The 16,703-nt window shown below is 41.9% G+C and overlaps 1 protein-coding gene across 1 annotated transcript in view; it reads left to right on the top strand.

Moving 5' to 3' along the window:
* Positions 1 to 16,703, top strand: part of BIRC6 (baculoviral IAP repeat containing 6) — a 354,060-nt gene that overhangs the window by 205,942 nt on the left and 131,415 nt on the right. The window contains exons 59-60 of the mRNA XM_067562654.1: positions 661 to 828; positions 4,550 to 4,723. Of these exons, the coding sequence (XP_067418755.1) occupies positions 661 to 828; positions 4,550 to 4,723 (342 nt within the window). The remainder of the gene's footprint in view (positions 1 to 660; positions 829 to 4,549; positions 4,724 to 16,703) is intronic.

Genomic DNA, 16,703 nt, shown 5'->3' with positions numbered 1-16,703 from the left:
GAAGGAGCTACAAGCAGGCTGTTCTGCATGTGGGACCCTCAATTTAGGAATCACTGATCCACCTTTTCAGATGGAAGTGAAACTTCCCTGCAGCCCATGTATCTATAAATCTTGGTAGCTAGTGTGCAGTATGTGCACGCTGACTTCCCTTGAAGTTCATTTTGTAGCTCTTAAACAGACAAACTTTAAGAAAAGTTTCCCCTCCAGCCCAACAACAAGATTTTTTGCAAGCTGCCTCATGTTTTTCTCATTCGTTTTTTATTTGGAATAGCCTGAGTATTTTTACAGCAGAGCATGCTGCTCTTTATCCAGGCTTTAAGGCTTGGAATGGAATGATAAGAGCTGGTGTTTATTGGTGATGTGAGATAATGCAATTTAGTTTGATATTTTAAGTGACGATTGTATTTTTTTCGGCTCAGGGGGATGGACAACCTTGTAATTATATCAAGTGTCAAGGAAATTTTATAAAATATTGGCTATAAATCCAGATACATAAATTTTAAATACCTGTATGCAATTCTAATATTTTTTACTTCCTCTGTGCAGGAAAGTTAGCATTCCCGCAATTAGAACTGCTAGTAATGAAAACTTTGCATTAAAGAGTTCACTGGAGAGGCTTTTGAAACCAAAATTAATTTGAACATTTCATTTCTTTACTAGGTTTGAAATCTCAGTCAAAAAGAGCTGTTTCATCGACTCCCCCTCGTCCACCATCGAGACGAGGCAGAGTGATGGCAGATAAAGTAGGTAGCTCTTCCTCAGGAGGGGAATCTTCCAACAAGACCATTAGTGTTCCCGTTTTTCATCTATACCATAAACTTCTACCAGGTAACATCAAGAACTGCATTTAAACTGCTGAAATAATTAACTTTCCTTTCAGTTTAAAAAAAAACAAACCAACATGATGTACACATGTAATATTTAAATAGTGAGTGTAATGCTGATGGATATCTGCATTCCTTCTTTCATCTCTACTCAATTCAAGGTTATAACCATTTTATCACTGATCTATCTTTCAAATGAAAGTGAAGCTTCACAGCAGCTCATGTTTCTATAAAGACTGAGGTATGGACATGCTGGCTTCCCTTAAAATTTGTTCTCTAGCTCCTTAAACCGGCAAGCTTAATTAGGAAAAGATTCACCTGCAGTCTAACAACAAGAGTTTTTGTAAGATGCCTCACAGTTTTTGGCCTCCCAAAGATAAATTCAAGGGTCAGCTATATCCAGTTTGTCACTTAAGTGGATAGCCAACTTTTATTGCTTTAGAGAAGTTCATTTGTTAGTCTGTGTGTCCTTTAGTGAATGCCACAAGGTTCATGCTTCCTAAGATTTCTATATGAAAAATATGTAAAGCGGCCACATGGTATTCAATATTTTGAATATTTGAATATTTTGAATGTTTGTAGAAGACACACAGACTGGTGGAGTGGTAAATTAATGAAGATGACAGGTCACCTTATTGCAGAATTAAATGTTCAGTGAAGGGTGATGAGAAATGTTCAGTGAAGGGTGATGAGCGGTACAGAAAGCTCTCATATGAAGAGAGATTGAAAAGATTGTTTACCTTAGGTAAGGAGACAAGTAAGAGTGGCCGTGATAATATATAGAGTTACCAATAGCTCAGAGAAGATCTTCTGTTCTCCCCATCTATAGCAAGAACGAGGGGATGTTCACTTAAATTGAAAGGTGACAAATTCACAACAGGTAAAATAAAATACTCTTTCACACAATGTGTAATTAGACTTTGGAACCTTTCCACAGGATGTTGTTAAGGTCAAGAATTTAGCAAGATCCAAAGAGGGATTAGGTATTGAGGTTGAAAAAGAGTATCCAGAGTTGTTATAGCTAATGCTAACAAATTTTGGAAAAAAGATAAAATCTCTTTCGGGGTTAAGTCAATCTCTGACTGTTAAAGATGATCTTCACTGGGGCACGGATTGTCTCACACTGCCCTACCGCATGGTTCATTCAGTTTCCTCTGAAATAGCTGGTGCTGGCCACCGTTAAAGACAGGATATTAGCCTAGACAAGCATCAGATCTGATCCAGTATTACAATTACTATATTCCCTGTATACTTATGGAAAGCAATCTGGATTGCTTGGTAAACTGCATTTATTCAAACATGCATGTTAATACAGCCAAATACCAGGTCATCCCACTAGGAAAAAATAATATAGTCATACTTACAGGATTGGAGCGTGTATTCTGGAAAGCATTGCTTTGAAAAGGACTTGGGGTTCATGGTGGATTGCCTACCAAACATGAGTTCCCAGTGTAATGCTGTGGCTGAAGGGGGTTAACATGATCCTTGGATGGATAAATGGGGAAATGTATACTAGAAGTAGGGAGACAACATTGGTGAAAGCATTACTTGAATTCTGTGTCTAGTTCTGGTGTCAATGCTTTAAGACATTTGAAAAATTGAGTATATTTTAGAGAACAGTCACATGAATTACTTGTGGTCTGGAAAACCATCTTTGTAGTCAGATTTAAGAAGTTCAATCTACATTACTAAAGAAAAGGCTTTGAGGTGACTTGCTCAGTCTCGAAGTTCTTACACTGGGGTAAGATGGCTGATTCCAGAGTGTTCTTCAGTGTAGCAAACAAAGGCATAATGAGATCTAGTGTTTGGAAATTGAAGCTAAATTCAAAATGGGAATGGGGTGCAATATTTTAAGTGAGGGAAGTTAATTACCAAGGGATTTGGTGGATTTCCTGTTGCGTCAGGTCTTTTAAAATGAAGATTGTGTCCTCTTGAAAGATACTGATATTGATGCAGGAATTGCTGATGAAATTCTATGGCCTGTATTATGCTAGAGATCAGATTAGATGAACACAATGATCCATCACTGTAATGTTTGAGCACCTCACAATCTTTAAGGTACTTACTCCTACAAAACCCTTTGAGATAGGGAAAGTACTATTATTCTCATTTTACAGATAGGGAACTAAGGCGTGGAGGGACAAGTGACTTGCCCAAGGCACACACAGGAAGCCTGTGACAAAGCAGGGACCCAGGTCTCCGAGTCCCAGGTCTCCAAGTCCTCCATAATCATTGGACCATGCTTCCTCAGCCTTAAGATCTGAGAACTTTATTGCCAGTAAAATGAATGTGTTCTCATACACAGACAATCTGTCAGCCTGGAGTGGACTGTTGAGCAACTACACCCACAGGCACTACTGGAGGCAGCTCACTGGCTACATTTTTTGTATCCAAATGTGTATCTGACCTTATGTATGGTCAGAACCTGCCCCACAAGCCCAGGACTTGGTCTCTGTCTGGCAGATGCAGCAAGCCTGGTTTTCTGTCACTTCATTCTGAGGTGTGTCTCTTGTCTAAGGTGAGCAGAGACCTTTCAATTACTCTTTGAGGAGATGCGTTGGCAGCCTAGGGAGAAACAACTTCAGCCATTGAAAGAAAGCTTGCTTCTTAAGCAGAAGCAGCTTTGGCACGAGACAACTACCTGCTTGAAAAAAGGACGTGTGGGGCATGTAAACAGACAGGATGCTTCCTCTCTGTGAAATTCCTGGAGTAAACTTCTTAGTAACAACTAAAGCTATCTATTTGGTTACCTCCCTTAGACGATCTGGTCACACTAGCCCTGGGGATTCCATTACCAGTCTCCACTTAGTGTGTCTGCTCATGGGATTTCACATCTGTTGGAGGGGTGGGCAGGTCTCTCAGTTGCTCAGAGATTTTAATTAGACGCTTGTCTTGTACCTTTCTGCAACGTTGGCAATCAGTTTATAAATTCCATAGTAACTCTACTTTAAAAGGTCATCAGATGCTTTTCCCATTGAAAAAGATAAAACAGGACCATTCTTTCGTTTTTATTCCTGAGACTGGAGATTATTCTGTATTTAGATTGGCTGCCTCCCAGTAAGAAGAGATGAGGGAGCAAAGTTTTACCTTAAATGTGTCATACTTTTTCTCTAAAGTGGACTCTTAAAATTTTTTTCTTTTCTGGTCAATTGCTTCTAAAAATCCTATTACTGTGCAGATTTAGCCTGTATTATTCTGTTAAAATAAATCAGGACAAAAGATCTTTAGGTGTGCCAAATTTCTTAAAGGACCCGTTTTTAAATTTTAACAAACCTGTTTAATGGAAAATTCTCAGAAAATTCATTCTTTACTCGGAACAAGTGCTGTAATTGGGGGAGGATATACTTGTTCATACATAATAAAGTGCAAAATTTAGTCTTAATTATGAAGCCTGAAGCGCTGATTCCATAATTCGTGGGGAGCATTGGGATACCAATACTTCCATCCAGTGAGTTGCATCTGTGAATGTGGATATCCCATAGTCCATTCCAGACTGATGGAATCCCTGCAATGACAGGACAGGTTTAAACTTACGGTATTACCGACCACTTCAGTAAAATTTGACAGTTAAGTAAAGGCCTGTTAGGACCCAATTTTGTTAAATTCTACTTTGTAGCTGTGGCATAAGCGAAGGAGCTAGCTCGTGGTGTATTAAAATAACCTAATGATAAATAATTTTCATAAATCTGTTGTCTGGAAAATGACCAAGTTATTTTGTTGTTTAGGCCAGCCTTTGCCAGCTGAAATGACACTTGCTCAGCTTCTGACTGTACTATATGACCGTAAACTTCCTCAAGGCTACCGATCAATAGACTTGACAGTTAAGCTTGGCTCCAAAGTGATCTCAGACCCAAGCCTGTCAAAAACAGACTCCTTTAAACGTCTCCACACAGAAAAAGGTAAGTGTTTAACTTTTGTTGCTGTATTTTCAGCTTTTTATTTTTAGCAAGAAATGTCTAATTTCAGGTTGTTTGTCATTTCTGCCTTGCTGGTATTCCTAAATCATGCATTTCGAGACAAGTGTTGAGATTTATAGTGTATGGGATCTTCACTTTTCACTTCATTGTGAAGTTACTTCTAAAGTTATATGGTATAAGATACAGAGAACAAACAAAAATTAAATTAAAGCAACTATAAGAAAAAAAACCCATGCTACTAAATTGTCTACTTCTCGAGTTTAATTGAATCCCTATACCTTCAATCTCACCTGCCTTTTTGCCACATTTGACTCGGTCCGGAAACCATCCCTTCTTCCTGCCTCCACTTCTTTCTCCACACAGGATCTCACTGATTTTCTGTTAAGAGAAAATTGACAGAGTACAATGTGTCACCTTCCTTACAATTCTGACCTCTTTCTCCCCATCACAGAAGTAGTTTCCTGTCTGCTCTCTGCCTCTAACCTTTCCACTTGCCCCAGTGGCCCCATTCCATCTCCTTTGCACTTACTCTCATCCCCTTTTTTACTCTTCTCCTAACCTCTCTCTCTTCTCTTTCCCCTCACAATGCAAGCTTTCTGTAGTCTTTGCCATCTAAAAATTCTCCACTTTTGGCCTCCCTTGCCTCTTCAACTACTGTCCCTTCTCACTTTCATCTTTAAGCTTGTTTAATGTGTTGTGTGGCGTTTCTGTCCTCCGATTTCATCCTAGACCCTCTCCAATTCAATCCCTTTCACTCCACTGAAAACTCCCAACTATGTTTCTATTGACCTCTTCCTATATAATAGCCAGAACCAGTACTCCATCCTTTTCTTCATTGACCTGCCAGCCACCTTTGACACCAGCCACCTTTGACACCATCCATCATGTTCTTCCTGAAATCCTGTCCTCCCTTGGTTTCTGTCCTTTCCTGGTTCTCCTACTATTTCTAATCACTCCTTCAGTGTCCTCTCAGGAGGATCCTCTTCATCCCTCCGCCGTTTCTCTGTCGGGGTTAGTGGGGGTCTGTCCTTGGTCCCCTTCTCTTCTCCCTCTGCACATATCTCTGGGTAATATGATCCTCAAACAAATTCAACTACCATTTATTTCTATGCTGACAACTCTCATATCTGCTTCTCTACTATGGACCTGTCTTTCTGTCCAAATTAAAATCTTGGTCAGTCTCTCTGACATCTCCTTGTGGATGTTTAGTTATCAGCTCAAGCTAAACATGTTAAAACGTATCCCTTAATCGCTTCCATGCCAAGCTCTTTGCTGTCTCCTTTCTTGATCACTGTGGACAACACCATCATCTTGCCTGTTGCTCAGGTCTGTAACGTCCTGGGTGTCCAAGCTTGGGCATAGTCTTCAGCAAGGACCTCTTTCTAGGTCTTCACATCCCAGGCTATGCTTAAATTTTGTTGATTCTTTCTGCCTTATATCTGTAAGAAACGGCCTTTCCTATACACCCGCACAGCTAAAACTCTTGTCCAAATTTCCTCATCTCACATCTCAGTTATTGCAACATCCTTCTCTCTGGCCTTGACAAATGCAGTTTTGCCCTACTCATATCCATTCAGAATCTGCTGCAGTGATGGTTTTGCTAGCCCATCATTGGACCATATCATCCCTCTCTTTGCAGCCCTCTACTGGCTACCTTTTCCTATTGCATCAATAAAATTGCTTGTTTTTACTTCCAAGGCTCTGCGGCCTATCCCCTCCTTACCTGTCATTTCTTGATATCCCTATTGAGATATAGACTCTCACCACTGATTGGTCAATGATGCATGCCTCCAGCACCCTCATGTTAAATTTTCAAGTAAGCATCTTCCTGATTTCTCCCATGCTGCTCCTTATGCTTGGCCAGGTCTCCCTGTAAACATCTACAGTACTAACTCATCGTTCTCTTTCAAAACTTTCCCCAAAACTCATCTTTACGGTGAAGTCTACAAAACAACAGTTAGGTTGCTGGTGTGCTGAGATCCTTGCCTATCCCATTGTTTCCTTGTTGTTAGTCAGTCTGTCTATCCATCTGTTGTCTCTTGACTTAGTTTGTAAGCTCTTTGTGGCAGGGACCATCTTTTTGTTCTGTTTGTAAAGGGCCTAGCACAATGGGGTCCTTGTTTGTCACTAGTGTTCTTAGGTGCTATAATATTACAAATAATAACAATTTCTGCTTATATTGTAATACTGTAAGTATAAATACCATGCCTCTCTACCACATGAAGGTATTTGTTCTATTTATTGACACGTACACCAATCCTGAGTGATGGATGCCTGTTGTCTGTACAGATATGGTATTTCTACAAGATTGCTATACCACAGGAATCAAGGCTAATATTTTGGAAAGGAAAGTTTCTGCAAATTGCAAATGTATTAAGCTGCTGTGTATTGAGATGCCTCAGAACCACCACTCTCGTCAGTCCTCACTAATATACAGATTCCCATCATGATCTTGGAGTGGGTACCATGAGCCCTCATAAAACGACTATCGTTGCTTTTACAGTCAGTCAGTATGTCTCCATCTCTTGTCACTGACAGTATCTTCTCTGTTTGCCACCACATTAGCCAGGTGAATTTCAGAGCTTGGCCTGGTGCCTATGGAACTTCAGTTACATGTTCCCTCAAGGCATGGTAATTCTTCAAACTGACTTGGCCTTCATTCCCAAGGACATCAGTCTTCTACAGATAGTAAGTGGGTACCTTCATTCTTTCTAAATGCAGAACATCCAAAGGGAAAGTAAAGTGACATAAGTTGGAGCAGTCAAGAAGAGGGGTTAAGTGTGTGCGGAGAAGACATAAAATGCTGCAGGTATAACTCCTCCCAGGAACATTTACTAAGTGAGAGGAGCAGTAGCGTGTTGTGTGGTTGGGTCACATGCATAATATGAGATCTACAGACTATTGTTGGGTTATTTAGACACACTTTTGTGAAATACTTCAGGGTCAAAGTACTATCCTCTGAAGATTATAGCATTTGGTAGACAGGTGTCAGAAATGTGGTGCCTCGGTAACGCTTAAATTCTTCTTTTTGAAAGTAATAGTGTCTGTTGGCCCAAGCATGCACCCTTGCTCCACCTCATGGTTTCATCTGAGTCGATAAAGGGCGGAGTGGATTGACTGCACCCTCAGTTATTTCTCACCCCTGCATGGTTCGAGTTGGAGCCTCTTCTATTCTCTCGTCTCTTGTGATGCACTTCTACAAACTGAGAAAAAAGACTGTTTTATTCCTGTATTTTGTTATTTTTGTAGTAGCTTTTAGTGTAGTAATAGTTTTTAGGATTTTAAGGACTTGGGGGATGCCGTTTCACCAGTTGTGCTTCCTCTGTGCCTCCATCAAGCACCCATGCCTGGGTACTGGATTATGCCAAAGATGCCGGGGTTTGAGATCAGTGCTTCCTGCCCTTGCTCGTTCTCAGTCAGTAACGAGCACCAATGCTGCCTTTACTGCTTGGGGGAAGCCTGCGTAGCATTCAGGTGCAGTATCTACCTCTCCTTCCTGTCCCGTACCTGGGAAGGCTGGGCTTGTCTGCCTCAAGAAGCATCTCTTTGAAGATCGCCATGAGGCCACAGTTGGATTCAGACTTGGGAACCCGGCCTGTACAGCGGCCTGAGTAAGCTAGAAGCACACCTTCTGTTGCAGTGCCCTAGTCCAGTTCCTCTGGTACCAGTGCTATGGATTGTGTGTTTTGGCTTAGCCGTGAGGCAAGGAAGCATGCAGTAAGTCATCTTCCAGGTCCGAGAAGGATACTGTTGAGTCCATGAAAAGCGGTATGTCCCAAGGCACACAAACATGATAAGAATCTGCACAGACCCTCAGTTCTGTCCACTGAGCCACATGATCCTTCCAGGTTGGCACCACCAAGTCAAGGGAACCTTCAGTCCAAGACAGTCCTCCATTCCAGCTCTGTTTCTGACTGAGGATCATGTACCACTGACACTGGGGAGGCTCAAGTCAGCCCCTGATCTCGTGAAGTATTTTCCTTGGCTGAGGTGAGATCTCCATGTCCTCATGCGCTGTCGCGTTCTCGGACACCTACATCATAAGCTCCATGTCTTTATGTGTCTGCTTCCTTTGGGCCATGTTCCTGCCCACTCCCCGAGTCTCCTGTAGTTCCATCGCTTCTCACAGCACTGCCATGTCTTATGTCTCAATATCGGAGGACGCGGATGGGGTGCAGGGTCCTCCTCGAATTTCATATTTCCAATTACCTGGCTTTAGTCACAAAATGTGACTTCCCAACCTACAGCAAGTTGGGAGACTTGCCAGACAAACTGCTCCAACAGGAACAAGTACAATTCTATCCTGGATGAGGGGAAGCTGGTTGCGAGGACAACATTGCAGGTCATGATGGATGTGGCAGGCACTTCTTCATGCACGAAGGCTATGGGGATTGTCATGCAAAGAGAGTCTTGATTGTATTCGTCAGGCTTCCTGAGGGAAGTCCAGACAACCTGAGAGAGAGCTCCCTTTCAATGAGTCTCATCTTTTCAACAAGAAGACTGATTATTCCTTAAAGGACCCCAGAGTCACTCTGTGATCACTGGGTATCACTGGCACCCAAGTGCAAGTTCTACCACCCGTTGCCTCTGCAGTGATTTAGAGCTCCCCACTTCTTCCACCAGCGGCCCTATGAGCCTTCTCGCAAATGGTAGAAGACCCAGCAACCCCATCTCCAGATTCATTATTACAATCTTCTGCATCTCATAACCAGTCTTCCCAGAAGTGTTGTTTCTGAGTACAATTAGAGAGCCACCCTGCCTCATGCCGTGCAACTGATCCATCCCGTTAGGTGGGCACTTAGCTCTCTTCTTATCAGCTTGGAGTGCGTTAACAAACAAGTAGGTCCTGGATGTCATTGGAGATGACTGTGCAATTGAGTTCAAAACACTACCTTGTCCACACAGCCTGGCCTGACGCCACTCCAGGGATGACTTTTAAGACAGTATCCTAGCCCTAGAAGTGGACTCTTACTACAGAGGGAAGCGATAGAACCTGTTTCCAAGACCCATCAGGGGACAGGATTCTATTCCACCTATTTCCTAATCCCCAAGAATGGCAGATGGAGACTGATCCTAGATCTCTGCCTTCTCAACCGCTTCATACACAAGCCGAAGTTCTGTATAGTCACCCTAGCAGCCATCATTTCTTCCTTAGAAAGAGGCATGTGGTTTACAGTTCTCAATATTCATGACGCTTGCTTTCATGTGGATAAATCCAAAGACGTTTCTTGAAATTCACAGCAGGCCATCGTCACTCTGAGTACAGGGTTCTTTTGTTCAGATTTACTACTGCTCCATGGGTCTTCACGAACATTTTCTTGGTAGTAGTGGCCCACCTCCATTGTCAGGGGGTCCTTAGATTCCTTTACCTCGACAATTGGCTCTTGGTGGCACAATTTTGAGTCTTGATCTCCACGCCACTCACATTCCTCTCCTCCCTGGGGGTGAGTGTAAACGTCAAAAAATCAACTTTAGATCCCCCACAATCCTTAGAATTAATTGGAGCACACATTGATGCAATCTGAGAAGGCACTTACCTACCTGAGGACAGGTTCCAGACTCTGCAAGAGCTTATTTTCAGGGTCATCTTCAGTCCTTTTGTTCGGGCCAGGGCTTGCCTTTCTCTTCTTGGCCACATGACAGCTTACACTTACATGACTACCTTCACTTGTTTCTGCTTTCACTGCCTACAGCTGTGGCTCCAGAGGGTGTAGTCTCTCACGTGCCACACTATGGACTTTCTACTAACAGTTCCCACAAGGTTCTCTCCTCCCTCCTATGGTGGATGAATCCAGGTCAAGTCTGCACTGGGGTACCATTTCTTCCGTCTTCCCCACCATGGCTGCTTGTGTGGCCCACCAGCTCACCTTAAAAAAAAATGTTTATAATTACATTCACAAATAGCGATGCACTGCCTATCATTTGCGTATGACTTCCTTAGTAAGTATCTTACTTGATCTTAAGTTCTTGCAATAGCATCGGCTATGCTTGATCTAGGACACCACCCATTTTTCATTAGAGATGGAAATGGAGCCAAAAATGAAGGTGAGTGGGAGAAAAGCTCACAAAGTCGACAGTGAAAACTGAGTTTTTAATCCAAACGGGACAACGGATTTTCTTTTTATTATGCCACCTCATTTAAACGCAGAATGTTTGTAAATCAATGTAAAGCATCACTTTGACTCAAAGCACAGTAACTTCAGTGCAGTCTTCCTCCTGGCAGTGTTGCAAGATGTGACAAAATTGAAAATCTGAAGTCTTCGTATCCTGCTTCAATTGTCATTTTCACAACATCAGCAACTGTACAGGAAAAAGCAATGGTTGCTTCTCTTTGGATAATGTTGCTAATAGCTAAAAAGAAAAAGTCTTTTCTGGATGCTAAGTTTGTGAAGGAGTGCACGTTGGAAATGCTGGAGGAGCTTTTTGCCAGAGATAAAAGCAGAGATGAAATTGTGAACCGTGTGAAACAAGTTCCCATGTCTGGTTCCATGGCAGTGTGAAGATTGGAGGTAATTTACGAGGATTGTTTGTCAGCACTGCTTTCCGCTTTAAAAAAATGTCAAATACATGTCTGTTGCAGTGGACAAATACAGTGATTAAGTGACATTGCCCAGCTATCATTGTTTGTTACATTTTATGATGGTGAAATTTTCAAGGAAGAATTTTTGTGCTAAATACCATTAGACACCTACACCACAGGAGAGAGAAGCTTTGAAATATAAAAGGCTTCTTTGAAAAATATGATTTAGATCTGCAGAAAGTAACTTGCTTTTTACAGATGGAGATCTGTCCAAGACAGGGAATGAAAAAGGCTTTGCTTCACATTTTGCAGCAATACACCCTTTGTTAAATACACTTAACTGCATCATTCACCAGACTGTCTTGGAGGGTAAGTTGTCTGGGAACTTGAAAAAAAGAACAGGTATTATGATGAGATTAGTGAACTACATATGTTCAACTTCTAGCTTGCAACATCGTATTTTTAAAACTCTTTTGCAAGATGTTTCAACCAGTACAGTGATTGCAGCACAATGACCTTCACTGGTTAAGAAGGGGGCATGTGTTAGAGAGGTTTTGTGAGCTTCAAAAAGAAATAGAATTTCTTTCAAATCTCAAGACCATCTAGGCCTGCAAGTTCCTGGAATTTATGAATGATGTCTTCTGCATGTCGCAGGTAACTTTTCCGAGTGATATTACTTGTCGCTTGAATTCCCTCAACTTAGAGCTTGAAGGCTGTGCAAGCAGCATTGGGAATCAGTTTGAAAAAGTATGTTCCTTTCAAAGGAATCTCAAAATCTTTCAGATAGACTTAAAAAGAAAGATGTTGCACTTTCCCATGTTACATGTTGTTGCTACAGATGAATCTTCGATGAAAATGATGCAAGAACTCCTACACAATATGATCAAAAATTTTAAAATGTGATTTGAGAGTTTTAAAATTCCAAAGGATTTGCTTTTGTTTGTGATCAGTTTGTTGTCTGTGTCAATGGACCTTGCCCTTCTGAAGCAAAGAACATTCTTGATGAAGGTGCCTTTCAGTTAGAAATTGTAAGGCTCCAGAGCTCAGATACCTTGAAGGCAAAATTCAGAGAAGTGGGACATCATGATTTCTGGACTCAATATAGTGACCAGTTTCAGAATAGCCAGAATTTAGCCATCTATCTTTTAACAATGTTCAGATCAATGTACCTCTGTGAATCTGGGTTTTCTACCATGAACATTATAAAAAACCAACACTGCAATCGCCTGACAGATGAGCATATTCACCAGGTCATATGCCTTGCCCTGACCTCCCATAAACCACTCTTCACAAAGCTTACCAGAGCTAGTGGATGTCACCGCTTCCATTAGAGATTACCACAGACACAGGTAATAATGTTGATATATAAACTTTGTTAAAAGATAGAAACACTAGTACTCTATTGCAATCAACGTCTTTATTTATTGACAGCTGAAGGTTTTTTATTATTATTTTATCAGCCTTATGTGCAAATGGCCCACCTCTTGTCATAAAATTCTCAAATCGGTCCTCGGGTAGTTCTAATTGAGTATCACTGGTCTACTACATTAACAAACAAGGGGGTTTGTGTGGTAGCGATTCACCTTTGGGACTGGTGCATTGCTTACAAGATCCTGTTAGCAGCAGCATACCTTCCCGGGACTCAGAATGTGATTGTGGACTCTCTCGGCAGAAAGTTTTTGACCAACCATGAATGGGAGCTCCACAACACTCTGGTCACCAGTATTTTCAACCGTTGGGAGACTCTAACTGGGGGACGACTTTGCCTCCTACAGCAACAGCAAATGCACCCAGTACTGCTGGAGGAGAAGGGTGGAAGGGAGAGGCCCAGCATCCTTTCCCAGGGCGATACATTACTCCTCTGCTGGTTGGATCAGCTCAATTACGCATTTTCTCTCCTGCCATGAGTCCTACACAAGATCAGGTGGGAGAAAGAGATGGTCATTCTGATTGCCCTATTCTGGCCTCACCAGTTCTGGTTTCCCCTTCTCCACATGTCAGCATGCTTCCCACTTCCAGTGCCACCTCTCCCAGAACCCAGGCAATGAGGTGGATGGATCCAGCATCTGGATCTCCAGACTCTTCACCTCAACATCTGGTTTTGAATGGGCATCTTCATTAGAGCAGGAATGTTCGTCAGCAGTACAAGACTTCCTCTCAAGAAGCAGAAGGGAGTCCACAAGGCGATCTTACAGGGCCAAATGGAAATGTTAAACCTCATGGGCCCAGCAGAAGTGTCTTGCCTCTGAGGATATGAATGGTGCTCTTCTTTTGGACTGTCTCTTCTTCCTGAAGACGTCTGGCCTCGCTCTCAACTCCATTAAGGTGCATAAGGCTTCTCTCACTGCCTTCCACCTCCCGGTTGCAGGGCACTCTGTCTTTACTCCTTTCCTGACTACCAGGTTTTGTAAGGGCCTCCTATGAACTTATCCTCTCGTTCAGCTCATCGTTTTCCAATGGGACGTCAAGCTCGTCCTCACGAAGTTGACAAAGTCATTCTTTGAGCTCTACCTCTTCTCCCTGTAAAGGTTGCTTTTCTGGTAGCTATTACTTATGCAAGACAGGCAGGAGAACTAAGGGCCATGAGGGTGAACCCCCGTTGACTGTTTTTCATAAGGACAAAGTTTCCCTGCGCATGCATCCCAAGTTCCTGCCAATGGTTGCCTCTCATTTTCATCTTAACCAACCTATACACTTATCTGCTTTCTTTCCAAAGCCTCACACGTCAGCAGAGGAACAGCGCCTTCACTTCCTTGGTTATACTCAAGGCCTTGGCCTTCTACTTGCAGAGGACGAGATCCTTCAGGAAGTCCCCTAGACTTTGTTGCTGTAGCTGAAAGCATTAAGGGGCAAACAATTTCCACTCATAGGTTTTCTAAGTGACTTTCAGGGTGAATGGTACGCTATCAGTTATCAGGGCTGTCTGTGCTCCGTGGGATATGAGCCTGCTCCACGAGAGTGCAAGCATCAACTATGGCCACGCTTCATGACATGCCTCACATGGACATATGTAAAGTGACCATGTGGAGTGTGGTACATACCCATTACACCTTGATGCAAGACTCTGTGATGGATGCTTCGTTTGGCGCAACTCTTCTTCATTCCACAGTTCCATAATCTCCCTTGCACCCTCCTTTTATCTAGGTGCTGCTTGTTAATCACCCTCAGTGGAATACAATAGCAACCATCACTCCAAAAAGAAGATGTTACTTACCTGTAACTGTGGAGATTCTTTGAGATGTGTAGTCCCCATCTGTATTCCAGTTCCACCTTCCTTCCCCTCTGCTGTGGATCTTTGGTTTACAATGGAGAAGAAGCTGAGGGTGCGGTTGGTCCACCCTGCTCTTTATTGCCTCAGACGAAACCATGAAGTGGAGCAAGGGCGCATGCGCAGACCAATGGACATTACTACTTTCAAAATCTCCAGTTGCAGATGCATGGCGCATATGTATACCCCTCAATGAAGTACAGATAGAGAGCATACATCTTGAAGAACCTCCAGTTACAGATAAATAATCTCTTCTTCCTTTCAAATTTCTACACAGTTAATTTGAATTCTCTCCCTTTCTGTATGCATAGCTTTAGTGCTTGTTGCAGCCCAATGTAAATACTCTTGGGCATGGAGGAAACATTGGGGAAAATTCAGGCTTACCTGTGAATTTTACTTGTAGAATCCTCCATATCAGACAGATATAACCCTTTCAGTGAAATTCAAATAGTTTCAGGCAACATAGACAGAACTAATGCTCAGATCATGGTGCAGCAAGTAAAATTTCTCCCCTTTGTTCCCTCTGGTTTGTCTATGGTAACAGTGTGGTATAAAAGACTTTTTTAGTTAGATGGGTCAAAGAATACTCTTGTGTAGTCAGTCTGAGGTGTGAAAGTCAAGAGTAGCATGAGTGGTCTGTAAAACGAATGGTGGCGAACTCTTTTCACCAGAAATGCAGAATGCTATTTCTTTTTCAAGTCCACAGCAGATACCCAAAGTACAGCTCAGGAATAGGCAGAGACCCAAGGATTAGGTGTTTATTTTTTCCTTTACTCTCTTCACTTTCCATCATTTCCTGTATCACCAAGTCATTGTCAAGTTTGGATTAGACTCTACAGAGAACTCACCTATTTTAAGTAGTCCTGGCTTGTGCTAGTCAGATCTCGTACTTGGATCATCTTGCTCAGTTATACACAAGGAAGATGTGCTCATTTTACAGTTTCTTCATATTTTGTCCCAAAGAAGAGGTCAGTTCTTGCTTCTGGATTCACAGTTGCTTCACTTGGCAGCCTAGATTTTGGGACCTTAGCTGATGAGGATTTTGCATGCGTGGATGATGCCCATAAATTATCCAACACAAAACTGAATTCTTTTTCTAGTTGGTCTTATAGAAAGAATGTGGCACCTTTGATGTACCTTATCTTGAAAATATCTGGCATCTCTGTTTTGTATTCCTGATAACCATTGTGGATTACCAGCCTTCTATGAAAGGAACATCTGTTTTTACTTATGCTTCTGTGAAGCATTTTTCTTCAGGGGCTACTGCACTTGTCTATTTTCATAACCTTTCCAGGGTGGTGTGGCTTCAAGTTGGTACTCCCTATTTTTGTTGTCCTTCCTCTGATGCCAATCGTGAAATTCTCTCTGTAATGTGTGGTCTTGGTTACAGTTTCATCAGCCAAAAAGTATGTGATTTTAAGCTCCTGTTTGTCATCTTTCATTTTTAGTTCTCCACAAAGACAGAGATATGTCTTTATCCCAAGAACTATCTAGTCTTTTCTTAAATAGGCCCAAGTTCTTTTAGAAATCATCCTCACACTTCATGTGAAATACTATGAATAATTGTGAAGTGATTGTTTTCAGAGACTTTCTAAGTGGATTACAGTGCATGTGAACCTGCTACAAGGAAAGAGCTAAGGCTGCTTTTTTGGCTTGCCTCCATAATATTTATATATCTAAGACTTGGAAGTTTGCAGTATGGAGTTCAACTTATTCCTTTACTCAGCATTATTTTCTAATGGAGCCAGTTTAGATGCTCATTTTGACAGAGCAGACTTTAAGTCTGAAAGTCACTTTGAAAAGGAATGGGAAGAAATAAGTAATTGTAACCTGAGATTTCTTCCTGTCCTGACTCAACTCTACTGGGGGCCGTAATATATGTGTGAGAAACAAAGTGGGTGAGGTAATATCTTTTATTGGACCAACTTCTGTTTGTGAAAGAGACAAGCTTTCAAGTTTACACATAGCTTCTGTGTAAATTCAAAAGCTTCTCCTCGTCAACAGAAGATAATCCAATAAAAGATATTACCTCACGCACCTTGTCGCTTCTAGTATCCTGGAACCAACATGGCTATAACACTGCATACATACTAAAATATGTGTCCCCTTTATTGTGTGATATGACAATACATAGACATACATATTTACTTACAGCATATTAGGGCATCTGATCA

This window comes from Emydura macquarii, unplaced genomic scaffold (genome assembly GCF_026122565.2).
Source record: "Emydura macquarii macquarii isolate MOO-44397 ecotype Brisbane River unplaced genomic scaffold, CSIRO-AGI_Emac_v2 contig_2457, whole genome shotgun sequence".
Lineage (NCBI taxonomy): Eukaryota > Metazoa > Chordata > Testudines > Chelidae > Emydura > Emydura macquarii.
This window is presented reverse-complemented; position numbering and strand designations above follow the sequence as displayed.